Here is a 16,859-nt window from a genome sequence, read left to right on the forward strand (position 1 = left end):
TATTAAAACAACCCAAATTAAAGGATGTGTCGTCAGAGTATGACTGGATGTCCAGTACCAAAACACCACACACAAAATCCAGGAAGCCAGAGTGGTCATCCTAAGAGGTATGCCTGATTCTACCCATTCCTATTCAAGTCTCCAGGAACCCCAAAGGGCTGCCTAACTTTAATTTCCAGTACACCATTTTTCATCCATACACCCTCTCCTCTGATTCTTACTACTGTAATTTCTTTATTACATTCTCAGTCTCTCCCTGCACCAACTTTAATTTCATATCAAAAGCCAGGTCACATTTTTAGCGCACCAGAACTGCTGTTTATGCCCAGATATGTGAAAATGTAGTGCACATCTGGAATTATACACACACAAAACACATATTAAGTTGAAATACGCCAGAATAGTAGTAGCACCTTTCGGATTTGTCTGTCAAAAAGGTTAAGTTAATAAATTACCATTCTGATTTTTGCATTTCAGCACCTTAATCACTTTGTGACAACTATATAAGAATTTTTAGACCACAAGGTCTAAAACTCCACATTCTTTTACTTCCTAGTGTCTTTGACCTTGAGGAGTAACTGAAGAGTCAGTTCTGTAAAGCAAAAATCAAGTAGCTGCACCAAAAAATCTGTATAGAATTTCTTTTCATATTAATATGTAGCAAAATGCTTTCAAGTTAGTGGGGCAGGAAAATTTACAAAACAATTCAGGATCACAAGGAAGACCAGGAATAATTTCTCACCCAATAATCTGGAAGGTTAGAAATTGAGAAACATCAGCCTACATGACATGAAGGGAGGGAAATGTAAACTAAACCTTGCCTAGAAAAGCAGAGATGGAAATACCATTTCTCAGTCTTCAAGAACTTCCTTACACTCACCACAACTCCTTTCTGTGCATTTTTTATGCCATCATCATCTTCCAGTCTCTCTTCTTCTTCCTCCTCAAATAAGCTTAACACTTTCTTAGCTTGGCTTTTCACATCTTTGTCCAGAGCTGGTGGTGATGTTGAAAACAGATCTGAGTTGTCATCTGGCTCTGAAGATATTACTGCAAAAGGCTCCACCAAAAAAAAAAAAAAAAAACAAAAAACAACAAAAAAAAAAACTTAACACATCAGCCTGTTATTTATTTCAGGTTTGTCCAAAAACCCTCCTAAGCTTTCTTGGTTAAATACCACCAGTGGTCAGAGTTCTGCAATCATTACCAAGCAGGCAACTGCATTCAACTAATTTTTCCCAAGCAGACAGAATATCAATATGCAGGTTAGCAAGAGACAGTTGATAAAGAAAAGAACACACATTTCAGCTCTGAAAGGAAGACAAGTTTCCTTCTGTACCCTACCCCGTGGCACTACTGATAAGCAGCTTCCTGCAAAAGGTTTTCTCCTCATCTCTATGTCAGGTTGCATGAGTGCCACAAGGCTGCACTAACCAGCTTTGCCACTATCTCTGAGTTACCTAGCTCATACCACCTGGGATACTTTAGAGTGAACAGCACTACCAGAACCTTAACTGTGTTCAGGGAAAGTGTGAAGAGTAAGAACTACAATGGAAATTCATCAGCTGGTAATTCCTCAACAATCACTCAGTAAGACTATGCCCAAGATCAGTTCTGCTGAAGCCTCTGCAATAATACACTCAAATCTCATCAATACTGTTAACAGCATTGCCCAGCAGAAATTCACAATCCTGAACGCCATAATAACACACACACTTTATAAATTATCACACATTATAGTGAAACAAAGTTAGTGAGCTTGCAGAAAAATCTATATATTAATACAGGCTATGTCTTAAGGGAAAGCTTTGTTCATGGAATACCCAACCCACTCTGGAGGGAAAACAGAAACAGATTCTGCCTACCTCCTTCCTCCTTCCCTCCTCCGCCCCAATCCTTCTCAAGGACATCAATTAGGAAACAACTTTTTAACGCCATTTAATCAATTTGCTATTTGACTAACAAGTGATTTTGCTAAATGGAAACAGAGGAACTCTTTCCTCCAGTCCAGAAAAATATTTCTGTGCCAGAGCAGCACTATTTGATTGTGGTTTTTTTTTTTTAACTGAATCTTTACCAAACTTCAGACTAATATAAAAAAATTCCTCACTTTTTCCTTTGTTTGCTGCCCTGCAACATCTGTTCCTCGAGGCACAAGAGCTGCTCCAGGCTCTTCTGAACACCACAATGTATCTTCTACCTGGTTAGACTTCATTGTTCCATCTGGCAGATCTTCCTTTTCCTCCTTTTCTTCTTCATTAAAGGTACGTGGTGCTTGTGCTGGTTTTACTTTCTCCTGCAAAATTAGAAGAATGCTGGCAACACAGAATTGGTGGTTATATATAAAAAGTGTATGCTGCTGTGGGATAGCAGAGTCTCAGCTTGCCTACTGCACAGGTCTAGGACACTGGCAACATACTTGACTTCTCCTATTTTCCTCCCATGGGACAGCTTGGTTTGTGACTTTTAATTTCCAGTATTATGAGTTTTTGAATCTGGCTGAAGAGCGCCAGGAAGCACACAGACAGGAATCCCCACTACAGATACAGCTCTATTAAACCCTTGCATCTCATACCCTCAATTCCGAAGCACAACCAGACAGGCAGTACACCAGAACCTAAGCTTGTAAGACAGAGGATAGCATGAGCACACAATAGGGAGGGCCAGTAACAAGCTTGTTTTCACATCTCAATCATCTTGGGTATGGTAACATGAAAGGTTAACCCTGGCTACTGAGTCAGCAGTAAGTTGTTAGTTTCTTTTAGTGTTATTTAATGGTTGAGAGCTTTCAGAACATCCTTAGGAAGAGTTTTTAGCACAAACCAAACACATTTAGATTAAGTGGTCAAGAAAATGTTGAAGTCTCTATTAGGCTAATAGTAGTAAGAGTGTAGATGTAAGAGTTCAGTCTTCCCTGTTCCCATTCCAAATTTCCCAGAGCTACCATTGTGTAAAATGAATTAGACTTATAATCAGAACCTAACAACAAAGATAGTCTGTAAAATGACGAAGTGGTCCATGTTAGCTTTAAAAGAATGGGGAGTTACCACTGCAGCCTTAGCAGCTGGAGGAAGTAGCATTGACTGGGAGCTGAAGAATGATTCTCCATTAATATCATCATCTTCAAATAACAATGATGGCTTCTGTGGCTTTCTTTGGCTGCAGTGAGAGAGGGAAGAAAGTGGAAGATTCAGAGGCCATGCACTGCATCTATTTAAAAGCATCACTTAGGACCATCATTTGCAACAAGTGCTCTCAGATACAGCACTTGGCTTCCTCACTGTCCCAACAAATCTAGCACACACTTTCTTGTCTACAAAGCTTTCTGCAGAAGTGGAGATAAAAAAAGGCCAAGAGGATTTTATATCACTGGCATAGAAATGGACAGGCCAGTTCAGTGGTGGCAAAGAGAATGACCCACCACAGACACAAAAGAGCCCAGCACTGCCCCTTCCTACTCACATCCCCCTACTTCCTCCTCAGCAACAGTACCAGGAACCAACACTTGCAATATGCCTGGGTCCATCTGGTTTTGGAAGGGCTGATGGGCTGTTCTGAATAAATACCTCCCCACGCCCCTCCCAGGACTGTCACCTCTCTTTAGTGATTGCAAATAAATCCTCCTCATCCTCTTCCTCAAAGAGGCTTGTTGTCTTCACATCTTTAGCCTGACTGACAGTGCTAGCTGGTTTTGCAGGGTCTTCTTTTCGGCCATCTTCAGAAGGAAGTTTAGCTGGCTTGGAGACATTCCATTGTTCCTTAAAAAGAAGGAACAAGTTTTCTTTTGTCTTGGTCAAAGCCACTTTGCAATCTTCTTTATAAGGAACACTTCATCATCTTGGCAGTCCTTTCACCTCTCTACTAGTTTACTTAGCTGCCTGCATTTTAGCCACTGTAATCTGACATTGCTCAGGCTTTGCAAAGGGCTTGGTCACCTTTTGGCACACAGTATTAATCCACCAAAATACAGTACACACATTTTGTTACAGCTGCTCTTGACAACTGAGGTCAGTGTCAACTGCAGTGTCACAAGAGTAGGGTCACTCAGTAGAACCTCATTGGAGCCACTTAAATAGTTAGCAAAGTTTGATGAATGGGAAAAAACAAGAAAAAAGAGAAAACACCCACCACATATACACCCAAGACACCTCTTTACTAGAGTGCTCAATGCTGCACTTATTTCCTTGACAGCAGTTCTCCCCCAGGCACCCACCTCCTCCAGTATCTACCATTTATTCAAGCCTACACACTAAACAAGATACTTCACCCCTTGTTTGTTTTGCTATTCCCAATATTTCAAGTTGTTTTACCTAGTTTCCCACTTTTGTTTCTCCTCTTTGTGAAAGGGACTACAGGCATGACAAAGTCTGAACTTGGGTTTATTCTAAAGTAAGATAAAAATGCATCTAAAGATATTACTGTTACCTACTAAACAAGCAATTAGAGGACAAGTAATAAAGTCCATGCAACAGAGTAATTTTGAGAGATAGGAGGATTAAGAAGAGTCTGGATCCTATTCATATGAGCTAATTCAGAGGTTTCCAGACAAGTTTTTAATTTTTAAGTTTTTAATTTACTTTAGTGTCCCTGGCTTTCATTTAAGATGGAGAACAAACCTAGCCTATCCCTAGAAGTGAGCTGCTCTATGGGAAGCCTAATTATTTATGTATCATTTTCCCATCCCTAGATTTAAAAAAACAGAACAGCCAAACAAAGAAAAAAACTGCCAAAATTTAAGCAAATAAAAATTCCAATAAACAAAACCACGTACAAAAAAAATCCACCTCAAAACAAAGAAAACCTCAACACATATCTATCCAGAACTGCTAAACTTTCCTTACAGAATTTAAAGCAGCAAGAACAAACTTATTTTTCCCTTTTAGTGTTTTAAGTCAGATTTGTTGGCAAAAGTCTTCATTTGCTATCAAACCTTCTATAAATTACATTGAAAAATATTGATTTTTTTCTTCCATAGGACTTTTATTACCTAGATCCTGTGAAAATTTGGATCAAGGATCAACCTCCTTAACTGCAAACCAGTCGAAGGACTGGGACAGGCATGGCATGTGGACACAGCAGAGTTGGTCTGTGGTTCCCTTCTCACAACTTTTATGCTTTGTTCAGCATAAAGCCCAGTAACCACTTTCAACCAAATCTCACTCCTCAGTACCTCCTCATCACTGCTGAATAATAAGCTGGAAGCTTTCTTGAGAGGTCCTGACTGTTTTGCTCTCTCTTCTGGGGTCTTTTCCTGGTGCTTCTTGGCAGGTCCCACACCAAAGAGATCCTTAAAACAAAATAAAATATAGTATTATAAAAAAAATCAAAAGCCAAAGCCACAATGAAAAGCTCACTGAAAAATCATCAGCACATAAGATACTGTTGCCATCCACTTCTCATGCAATTTCATGAAGAAATGGTGTTTTTTGAAGACAATTTCAAGTTTAACACCATATTCTGGTACAAGGAATTCTACAATACAGCATTTGATAGACCAGAAGCCTGTAAGTACACAGTCTGGTTCTGGCTCACAGATTCTCCACCACAAATTGTGATCAGCAGCCAAAAACCATCACTCAGCAATCCTGAAGCACAGCAGCCAACACAATGGGCACTGTTTCTAACCCATTTAATGAAATGAAGAAAGAATCCTGTTCTGAAGACAGGCATTAGGCGAGCTGAACAACTACCACTGGGTAAAAAGATTTTAAAAAGTACACCCTAATTCAATTTTTTTTTAAGGTTTCTTGCACAAATTTGTGCTCTGACCTCGGTTTCCATATTAGCATTCACGATTCTTACACTCTGAAGACTGAGGAAAAGAATTCAACAGCCATGACAAGAGAAGCAAGAAGTCATCCATGTGACAGATACCACAGGTTTAGGATAAAACAGCTTCTTTAAGCTCATATTTGTTCTACTGCTCAGTGTTCTCTAGTCCTATCAATCAGAGGGATAATATCCTTCATGTTTAGGTCCAGAGGTGAAATGCACTGACTGCAAGCTACTTAAAAGACATCAAGAACTTGCAAGACTCCCCACTCCCACTCTCCTCCACAGTGCTGTCGACATGCTCAAACTGCTGCACAATGCAAGATCAATTTAGTGCTCCATTTGCAATCTCAATGTTGTAAATTTCTGAATATTTCCTGTTGTATTTGCAACAGCCTGTGCAGGTGGGTTCCCCCACACAGGCAGTATCAGAAGTGGTACTTACCTCTTCATCATCATCAAACAAGGAAAGTGGAGCTTTTGTCGTGGACTTGCTGGTGGTGAGAGATGTAGCTTTGGACTTCACAGGTTTACTTGATGAAAACAAATCCTATGCAAACCAAAGAAATGTCACTTTGCAAAACAAGGCCATATGTTTAAGAACTCTAAAGGGGACATTTGTGTTTTCCCTTATTAAAAAAATGTTTAGAATGTTTATGAAGTAGTAGATGCCTTATCTGATGTACCAATCACTTGCAACTGCAGTGGGATTTTCATCATCTTTGCAGGTTAATTGCTAGCCGAAAGCCAAAATGAAACATATGCAGTCTTTAACTCTTAACTTGCTGCTCCTTCCTGTCTTCAGGCTTTTAATTTATGCCTGTGTGTACCACTAATGTTTAACTCCCTAAAGACAGGGAAAACAATCAGCTTTCACTCTTGGAGCAAGAAGGAACTTTCAGAACAGCTGGAAGTATGTGCATGGATGTCAGATTTCCCAATCCTACAAAATGCATAAAGAATCCCCAAATACAAGTGGACTGAAGTCAGGATGACTGAGGTCCCAAGGATTTCTGTAAGGATTTTCTGTAGGGATTTCTTGAATAAATACTCACTTCAGTATCTTCCTCATCAGAGAAAAGGCCCCTCTGTTTTCTTGGAGGTGTTTCAGATACAGGCTTGAAATCCTCACCTGAAGATGGTTGACTCTTTAGGACAAAAATAGATTGCATGAGCACCCCTTTAGATTCAGTAAGGGCTGGCACACCTATGACACATTTTTTTGCAGAAGCCAGGATGGGGTGTGGCCAGGACCCAGAAATTATTTTATACCACCTCATGTCATTGCTGGGCACAGGGGGAAGGGAGTCTCTTCCAGGGAGAAGTGCTCTCTCTGAGTCTGCTCAGCGTGGCAGAGGCAGCAGAATCATTTGCCTCTTTTTTGTACCTTCTGTCATCAGTATTGCTGTTGTTTCTGTTTGCTTTCTTATTATCTCTTTGCTGTTTCAAGTAAATTGATTTTATCTCAACCCCTGATCATTACCTTTTGTGCCTCCAAGTCACCTCTTCAGCCCTCCCCAGGGAGAGAGGGGTGGCAGGAGTGAGCAACAGCATGGTTGCAGTGGGGGCACTAAACTGGGAAGTACCTTTCCTAAACCATGACAGATTCCCTGCTAAGAGGCATGCTTATGGTAAAATCCTAGCAGCTGAAGGGAGAGAACCCAAGCTTGCCACATGTGGGCTGAAGTCCAAAACTCATGTGCTATGCATAAGTGACTTGCAGGTCTTACTACAGGCCTCCTCTCTGCCACACCATCCTTCTCAGCAGCAGAATGTATGCAGCAACTCATGCCAGGCCTCGGTAGCTAAGGGAAAATGTTTCTTTTAACAAGCTGTGTTTCACAAAGGACAAGGGCAGTTTGTGCTAGCCATCACTTCCTGCATTATCACAGCACAGCCCCAGCCTGCCACCAGCTATATTGCCATTAAACTTAGAATGATCCCAGACCCAAGCACTACTGTCATAAAGCTGGGGATATAAAACAGCCCTCTCTTCCTGACTGAGCAGGAGGGGTGATGCTGAATCAGTTCTCATCCTCTGCCAGGAAAGCCCAGTGCTGTGAGATCCCTTTCACTGCTCCTGCTTCACTGACCATGGATACTCTTGCACTGCAGCAGAAATAAAAGCTGGTTTTGGCCCCTGTGCTCAGGTGCTTCTCATAGGACAACATGGAGAAGGTGCTACAGAATTTGCATTAGACATCCCCAGCACTGTACTTCTCAGTCCATAGGGCAGAAGAGTCACTGCAGCTAATTATGTTCAAATGCTCATTGGACAGAATGTATAAATTAAGTATATACAGTATCTACTATAGAAACAAAGAGCATTACTACTTTCCCGAAGGTACTGTTCTGAAAGTGCAGTGGGTATTAGGAGGTTCTCATAATTCTCTCACATACATATGTATGTGCTCAGGATCATGTTCAGAGCTTTCTACAACTTAGAGGAGCTTTGAGCTGAAAAACAGTTTTCTAAACACCCCAGGTTTTGTATATGCTTAGGCAGAACTGTGACACCCACCCTCCTCTCCCATAATACACACAATACACTCTGGGTTACCAGTTAAGCTGCTGTCAGTGGCTGGTGTAAGAGCAGACAGTTTCTGCAGCACAGAACTGTGACACCAAAGGTTTGTAACTCAGGCTGGCTTCATTTCAGCCATGAAATTCATAAACATTTTTTATTATTAGAGGCTTCTCATTTTGCTCTCATTTCAATCCTGCCTTAATAAGATTCTTTAAATCACTGCCCACACAAATAAAAACCCCAAATAAACCTCAAGTTTAAAAGGCAAAAGGCATTTAAGGACCACTGAAGTACTAAATTACAGAAGAACCTGTCAACCTAGTCCTATTCCATAAATATGCCACTTTCACAGTGTTGTATATGGAAAGACTGCTTCAAATCCACTAGAAACCTTTCCTAAAACCTCCGCCAAACAATCGATTTATATGCCATTACCTTTTTTTCCACTATTGCCTCTCTATGGCTTTCCATTTCTTTAGTTGTGCCAGCAACCACAGAAGGAATGGCAGGTTTCTCCTTGAATAAGTCACCTTCTTCATCATCATCAAATAGGTCAGCTGTGGACTTGACTAAATAAAGAGACAAAACCAACAGGGAATGAGGAATACAGAACACGAGCAAATAAGAGAGTTTCAAAAGATGCCATACTGTTTAATGATGACCATCATCAGGAGTCTTTGAGAGAAAAAGCCAGACAAGCTCCCAAAGTGAAATACCACTTACCTGAAAGCACTGGTGACAGAAAACATTCAAGCAGCTGAGCCAGCTGGCACCTCTAAAGGCAGTGTTTTGTATTGGCTTAGCACAGGCAGCAGCTAGACCTTGCTAATAGGGAATGCTGGGCACAAAGATTAAAAGCTGTGTGAATAAAGCCTGTACCAATTCCCTAATTCAAGTCTAGATACTGCTCTAGTGGTAGAAGGAGCATCCTTAGAGACAAGTCAGGGGAGAGCATGTACAAACAAACCAGCTCCACACCACTCTGATGAAAAGAAATACCAATGACAAAAAAATCTTCTACAACAGAACACCAAAAATCAATGAAAACCACAAGCCCTCAAAGCCCAAGTAGAAATTGCAGTGACGAAGGTTTGAATTTTGTAACCCATTGGTTCCTACCAGTTTCAATTTTGATGAAAATCAAAACACAAAGATTAAACACTTCTGTGTTTAGTCTTTCACAACAAATGTTTAGTGGTACCTGGATCTGGAGGCTTTTTAGTTGCTTCCACAAAGAAGTCATCATCATCATCATCATTATCAAACAGAACAACTTTCCCAGATTGTTTAGGAGTTTTTCCTGTGCTCTGTGCTGCAGATTTCTTGTCTTTTTCTCCAGTTACAGTGGACCTAAACACATCACTTCCTCCTGTAAGTCAGATGGGGGCAGAATAAAAATCAAAATAACATTTCCAGAGTTACCAAAAAGCTGAATTTGCGCCATAGTAAGTGACATCAGGTACAGTTTCCATCTCAGCAACTTTTAAAGCGCTCCTGCAACAGTGCCACATCAAAAGCATTAGCTAGACACATTCCGGTAAAGCAAAGTCACAGACAGCCCCTCACTCACTGCAGCCACTTTCTCCTCAAACCTGCTCATCTTCCCTAGGAACAGCAGCCAGGCTCTGTATTGAAGCTAGGAAACTCAGTACTCCCACACTGTTGCCCCTATGGACTTCCCAAACCAGAATCCTACTCTAACTAGTACACTGCATCACTGTGACCCAACAGAAGTGGTAAGGTGCTTGGGGAGAGGGAAGGACGGGTGACTGAGTTCATCCCAGGAGCCACACGTGCCATGCGAGCCCAGCAGCTGTACTGAGGCACGAGGCTGGGAGATCCCTGTGCACAGCACATACAGCAGTGATTCACTAGAGCCAGCCAGAGCAGCTGCTCCTTCTGCCTCTGCTGTGGAAATGTCCAGCCTCAGTGCCAAGTGCCTGATCATCTGCAAACACTCCTAAAGGTCTAAGCCTGTCTTTTGGCTTCTCATGTGTAGATGCTTGGAAATTAGACAGAGGTGGGGAGATACTTGAATGAAAGTTTGGCAGAAAGTAGAACGACTGCTATTTGGTGAAGTCAGCAGACTGAATACATTTTGATCAGCTGCAGGTTCTTATTAAAAAAAGTGTATTATGCAATTATAAAGTGCCTCAGGATTGACAGGAATACAGCCACAAAATTTGGTTATTTATTAAAGATTATTGAGTTCCTAAACAGTTCAGTGGAATAGCAAAGGAGCCTCAATCGTGGCTTTTCTCTGGTGACTTAAGCCTATCTACAAGTCATTGAGAGGGAGCAACTAAAGACTAAACTCACTGCATATACAACACTACCTCCAAGAAAGAAGAAAGGATAAAAAAATCCCACACATCAATCTGCTGTTTTAAACTCTGCTACTGAGTGTTACAATTATGTAGAAGTCCCATTGTTGACATATATCTTTGACCCTGTATTTGTGTACTTCCTACGCTAAAAATTATGCTGGCTGAGGTCTTGGTTAACTGAAGCCAGTCTTAAAATAGACTTTTATTAAGAAAGGCCAAAACTTAAAATTCAGGTACCTCAATCAAGTGAAGAGCCTGCACACTGACAGCAATCTTTGTCAGTAAATTCAAAAACAACTGGTGACATTTATTTTCACTGATCAGCTTGGATTCTGATAAGAAACAGAGTACAATTCTTAGTACAATTCTTTTTTACTTTTAGCTTCAAGTCATAGATCTGGTTCTTCCCCATGTATGAGGATCCTCTGAATCAAAACCAGAAAAACAAGATTGGTCTTAACATAGGAACTTGATGTTTAAACTGTTCTTCTGCCAACCCAAGGCAATATGTTAAAATGTGAAAGATCAAAATGCAGTTCCTTCTCATGCTAGAGGTGGAAGATGTGACTGCACGCACAGCAGAATTAAGCTGCATAGTATCAGCTGAAGTGACACACATTCTTAAAGTTCTGCGCACAACACTTGAAGCTGACAGTTGCTAATGTCTGCCATCAGTGACACCTACCTTCAGAGCTCCTCCAGAATCTTTGATTATCCATAAAACATGCTGGAGTTTAGGCTTAGCATGGTAGAAGCATCTGTATTTGTCATTAAGCATATGTTCAAGCAATGCAGTGCTGCTGCTGTATTTGGATAGTTTTTTCTTTAAAACCCCAGCAGTAGGTTTTAAAGAAAAGAGCATTTTGTGCATGAAGCAACTGGCTATTGAATAAATCATACCTGGAAATAGAAATACTGCACCTGCAGGAACTTTCTTTAAGGACTTTGTAGAGGATGCTGAAATCATAGGAAGTACAATACAAATGGATGCACTTATTTTATGCTGTCAAAGCCTTCAGAACTTTACCACAGAAACAAGAATCCAAGAAGTTGTCTGAGCTGCTTTTTTATTTCTTAACAGCTCATAACTCTTAACACATTCTTCTTGAACTTTTAGGCTTTTGCAAATATATGTAACAGTCTATTTTTTTCAATTTAAACTCCACAGAACAGCTCTACTATACTGAAGCTAATAAACACATTACATGTTTACATACAGCATTATTTACAACAGTTCACATTCACACACTCAAAATCACTTCAATACATTCAAAACAAAAGGGCTTAGTCTCCCAACATATCTGAAAATTCTTCAAATACAGCACGTGTGCTCAGAGTCCTTAAGGGTCTAGATATGCACCTAGTGGGAAACTCATGTGAATTAATCTGCAAGAAGAAATCTCTGCTCCCCTCAAACCCACAACTGTATCCTGCAAAGTACACTTGAGAAGCAGGAACACAGCACACACAGAGAGCTCTGCCAACAGCAGTAAGGACATCCTTTCAGCTCTAGGAGAGCAGGTGTGTGTAACACATCATAGCAAACAAACACATGTAAAATTCAACACAGCTATTCTCTATTAAGACTGGTGAGAAGAGACTTGCCCTGCAATTGCTACACCAGGCTTTCCAGTTTGGAACAGTCTAGCTGCTAGCAGTAATAAATCACAGCGTAGACAAGACTACAGGAGGCAACTGTTGGTTCTTACCTTCACTTACTGGGGCTTGCTCCTCTTTCTCTTTTGATTCTTCTCCTTTTGGTGCTTCAGCAAAAAGATCACTCTGCTCATAGATGAAAATACAAACGGGGGGAAATGGTGAATTTATTTTTGTAGGAAATTACAGATGCTGATTTTTCCATACTGACTGTTCACTTCTAAGCCAAGACAGAGGAGGTAATCACCACTCCCTTCTCAAAAGAATGTCTGCAATTACAGACTTAAACCCAGGTACTTAAGTGTTAACTTGAGTGTATACATTCAGAAAAGCAGCACTCTTCTAAAATTTAATTAACTGATGACTAGTCTGTCTGCTGAAGAGAAGGAATGACCTTTTATCTGTACATCTTCAAGGACTTACTAATTAATCTACAGCTGGTTAGGTCCTGATTACACCCTTCTAAGGTTTCCTACTGAAGTTTATACAGTAAAGTTTGAGGGAAAAATTCAGGTCAGGACAAGCATAAAAATACTCCTGAACTTCATGTGGATAAAACATATGTGCAGGGAAAAATATCACAGCTCAAAAGCATTGCAGGACACTCCCACAGTTGTTCCAGTGTTCAGGCTGCAGTGCCCTGTAGCAATCTCCAAGAATCACAGCATGGATTTGCAGGAAACTGACAGATTTTTTGAGTATTGACCACTTAATTTATTGAAAGCCTCCCTCTTATGAGAACTTGGTACTAGGGGCTGACTACCTGGAGACTCAAAATACATGGTCTTTGTATAAAACTCTGTAGAAAGAAGACAAAACACTTCAGAAAGAGTATGGGAGCACAGGGGTGTGGCAAAGGTGTCAGTGATCAATTGCCATGTCAGTTATTATCTGCCTGTTGCCCTGCTGTGTCTGCCTCCTGGTACAGCGCAGCCTCCTCCAATGCACAAGTAAAGTGAAGCTAAGTCACCTTCCGAGATGTTTAACCTCAGATAACAGAAAACCAAGACCAGGTGTATGCATGCAGGCAACAATCACAGACAGATCTGCTTGGCTGTCTTTCTACACAGATGAGGGAAGTAGTCTGAGTAGTAAGTCACCAAGAGGTACTCAGTGACGGCTTCATTCAAATTTGCACTGACACAAACCTGGCTTGCACTATCAGATTTTTTTTTAATATTCTTTTTAAGCTATTGTCTGCCACTTAAAAAAAAATAGATTTTTTTTTTCAATAAAGGCTGTGTTAGAATGGAAAGCATTGCACAGAACTATCCCCCTCCCTACACACAATGCCTCTGTTCAGTGCTTGTTGGGTGTATTCTAGTAGATTGGGCATGGGAAGCTTGAGAAACATGAGGCCTCCTTCCAAATTTCAGTCTAATACCTCCTTGCCTCCAAGGAACACCCAACTTTTATTCTAGCTGCAACAATGAAGACAACATCCCACAAAAGCAACAATTTGACTACTGTTCTGGACTAAGCTCGACTGTCACCAATATCAGCTGCATCAGAGGCAATAATTTGCTTTTATTCTTAAATCTTAAGCCCTGACATCAGGTTTCTACACCCTTTCACGTGCACAGTGGTAAAATATGGTCAGAAATGCACTTCATGCCATTTCTTCTTCAAGTCAGCTCTAGGTAGTACAAGAGTAAACTTAAAATGAACACTTCTTGCCAACATAAGCATCCCAGGATTTGTACAATAACTGGATGAAACAACACAGCATAACTGCAATAAAAAACTTTTAACAGCACAGAAAGAGAGCAACTCAGCAGCAGCACTGCCTACAATGGTATGTGAAAGATAAAGTGTGAATGGCATCATTCAGGGTTCTCCTTCCTTTATATTTCTCCCAGAATCAGAGATAGAATGACAAAATTCAGTATTTTCACAGGCATTTTAATAAAATCTGCTGATTTAAAATAAACAATCTGGATGGCATTTTGTTTACCACCAGAGCTAAAAGTAAGGAGCCAATCAAGCTCTCCTGGAATCAGAACCTGTCTAATATAGAGCTGGAACCACACCTACATCTCTCAGCAGTAGTACTGCAGAGGAGAGGACATTGTACCAATGGGATCACAAGTATGTCACTTGTGTAGTTCTTCCCCAATGGAAAGCTATGCTATTCCACAACAATTGATTACCAAGAAACAAAATTCTGTTTGTCCTCTCTGTCTTCCAGAAGTGGGAAGATTCAGGGATCTTTTGTTTTGTTTTTTAAAGGGGGAAACACTCCATTACTACAATGTGCAGCAGTCTCACCTCTTCATCATCAAAGAGGCCTGTTCCACCACTGAAGAGGCCACCCCTTGAACCAAACGGTGTGAAGTCCTCATCAGTCAGTTTAGGAGGCTTGAATATGTCATCATCTTCATCTAGGAAGTACAAGAGACACAAGCTTTGGTAAGGCTGACCAAGTTTCAGGAAAGGCAGTTAGAGACAACCAAAAATAAGAACAGCTTTGGTTCCGTCTGCTCTCATAAACATGACACAGAGGGAAGCTGCTGAAGACAGACTGGGTTGTGCAGTTGCTGCAGAAAGCCACATTAAAGGAAGAACTCTCACTAAGTGTGTTTCCAGCCTTGTTTACATGCACATCACAACATAGATTTGTTTACACATTCATCTTGAACGATGCTTACTGATATCCCACCCAGATTTATAGCAAAGCCACAATTTCTTAGGTGTTATCTTACAATCCAGCCCAAAATTCAAAAATAAGAGAGGAGGATATCCTACCATCCGATGGAACTCTAACTTCCTTCTTCTCTTTTGGGGTTTTCCTTGTTTTGGTCTCTGATGACAGGGCTTTAAGAAGAAAGTTTCAATGAAAAACTAGTCCACATTTACTTACAGTTTAAGATCTATCTATGGCAAAAAGAACCTAAGAAAATAGCAAACCAAGCTGATCTCTGCGCTCTCATATGAATCAATTCTATGAAATATAGTTTCTAAAACTAGTACCTAAAATTATAATGGAATCATTATCTTAGGCACTAGAGGTTCAACACAATTGTCTACATGCAGCCTAGTGTCACCTGAAATGTCAGAAAGCAATACAGCATTCCAGACAGTACAGGTTCCACACCTTTGCAGAACCTGCAAGCATCTCAAATGGCTCCAGATTTATTATTTTCTTCATTCAGCTACCAAAAGCAAAGCCAGAGTTTTATTTCCTCTGGCCTTACAAGGTTACTTCAATGACTGGAAGATTTCCCTGTAACTGAACAGGTTAAGTTGGTAGGTTTTATACTCTTGATACCAACAGACCTAGTTTGATTGTTTGAACTGTGCAGGAACACACACACAGCTCTTGTCTGTTCATCTTCTCAATATTACAGGTCAACAGCAGCCTGACAAGCACTTGCCAACTCAACTTCAGCTAGTTATTTTAAACTTCTGCTTTGCTACAAGACTAAATACTTGACACATCTCTGCCTTTGAAAGCAATCCAAAAGTAAATGCATTATTTAGTCTAAAATATCATGAGTGATAGTAGCAAGGAACACTTCCTCAAAACAGTATATTTCAGCCACAAAGAAAACAAACACCACATGCAAACCCTAATCTACTGCTTGAGATGTTTTCTACTGTAGCGCTCACAGAAAAACCAAAGTGACCAATAGCTTCCACAAACTTATTTGAAACAGGAGAAAGCACATGTGGTCATACACGCAGAGGGAGAATCAGATTGGAAAGTAAACATTTCCAATATTGTGTGTTTTGAAAGTGACCTGAAAGCAATGTGTTTCCCACTATAACTCTCAGTGAATTCCATTTCAGTCCTCTGAGTTATGGGAAAAGAATCAGTCAGAGCACAAAATAGTTTCTGCAATTCCTCTTATCATGCTTTTACCTAATACATGTTCAAATAATAGATCTGTGCAACTTCATGTATAGTAATCCACAATCTCTTGTCCCACACTTTCACAAGTCCCCCATTACTGCACAAACACTTTTCAAAACTTGAGAGATAACTCACATGAACACTCTTCATCCTGTCTGACTGGCACTTCTCCTTTGATTCGGGCTGCCAGCTCATCTGCAAATGATGTTGGCCTCTTCTTTTTCTGAGTGGCAGGGACAAATAACAGCAGATCCAGTTAGCAACTTCATGCAATTGCAATTATAAATACTGCATTCTATAGCCTCACTTGTACAGTATCTTGTCTAGACTTTGCCTGAAGCCCTCAGAAGAAGAAACAGCTTTCTGTTAAGAAAGCACAGATTAGGTATGCATCAAGAATAAAAAACAATCTCAGAATTTCTAGTTCTGATGAACACATAGTTTTCAATGTCACCTTGCTTTGTAAGGAAGGTAGCAATCACTCACAGGCTTTGTGCTTTCATCTAAGTCTCCTTCCTCGTCCTCCTCTTTTTCTGAGTCAAAGAGATCACAGCCATCATCATCATCTTCATCACTCATCTGGGCTATCCTCTAAAAAACAATTAATATCCTGTTTGCATACAAAACAAGCACAAAATTACATCTGCTTAGAATAAAATATTCAAATCAAGCTTACAGAAATGTTAGGAATTTACAGCCAATTTGGAGTACTTCACAGCTTTTG

The 16,859-nt window shown here is 40.4% G+C and overlaps 1 protein-coding gene across 5 annotated transcripts in view; it reads right to left on the reverse strand.

Moving 5' to 3' along the window:
* The window catches only part of WASHC2C (WASH complex subunit 2C), a 35,947-nt gene that overhangs the window by 12,736 nt on the left and 6,352 nt on the right, over positions 1-16,859 (reverse strand). For 3 of the 5 annotated variants that reach the window (XM_030276006.4, XM_030276002.4, XM_072931046.1), the window contains exons 8-22: positions 16,622-16,726; positions 16,271-16,358; positions 15,028-15,096; positions 14,551-14,663; positions 12,336-12,408; positions 11,527-11,583; positions 9,501-9,668; positions 8,735-8,868; positions 6,828-6,920; positions 6,218-6,322; positions 5,171-5,287; positions 3,595-3,758; positions 3,048-3,159; positions 2,111-2,296; positions 881-1,060 (exon numbers count right to left, since the gene is read on the reverse strand). In XM_030276006.4, coding sequence (XP_030131866.4) covers positions 881-1,060; positions 2,111-2,296; positions 3,048-3,159; positions 3,595-3,758; positions 5,171-5,287; positions 6,218-6,322; positions 6,828-6,920; positions 8,735-8,868; positions 9,501-9,668; positions 11,527-11,583; positions 12,336-12,408; positions 14,551-14,663; positions 15,028-15,096; positions 16,271-16,358; positions 16,622-16,726 — 1,764 coding nt within the window. The remainder of the gene's footprint in view (positions 1-880; positions 1,061-2,110; positions 2,297-3,047; positions 3,160-3,594; positions 3,759-5,170; positions 5,288-6,217; positions 6,323-6,827; positions 6,921-8,734; positions 8,869-9,500; positions 9,669-11,526; positions 11,584-12,335; positions 12,409-14,550; positions 14,664-15,027; positions 15,097-16,270; positions 16,359-16,621; positions 16,727-16,859) is intronic. The other 2 variants (XM_030276007.4, XM_030276004.4) reach the window with 1 other exon arrangement.

This window comes from Taeniopygia guttata, chromosome 6 (assembly GCF_048771995.1).
Source record: "Taeniopygia guttata chromosome 6, bTaeGut7.mat, whole genome shotgun sequence".
Lineage (NCBI taxonomy): Eukaryota > Metazoa > Chordata > Aves > Passeriformes > Estrildidae > Taeniopygia > Taeniopygia guttata.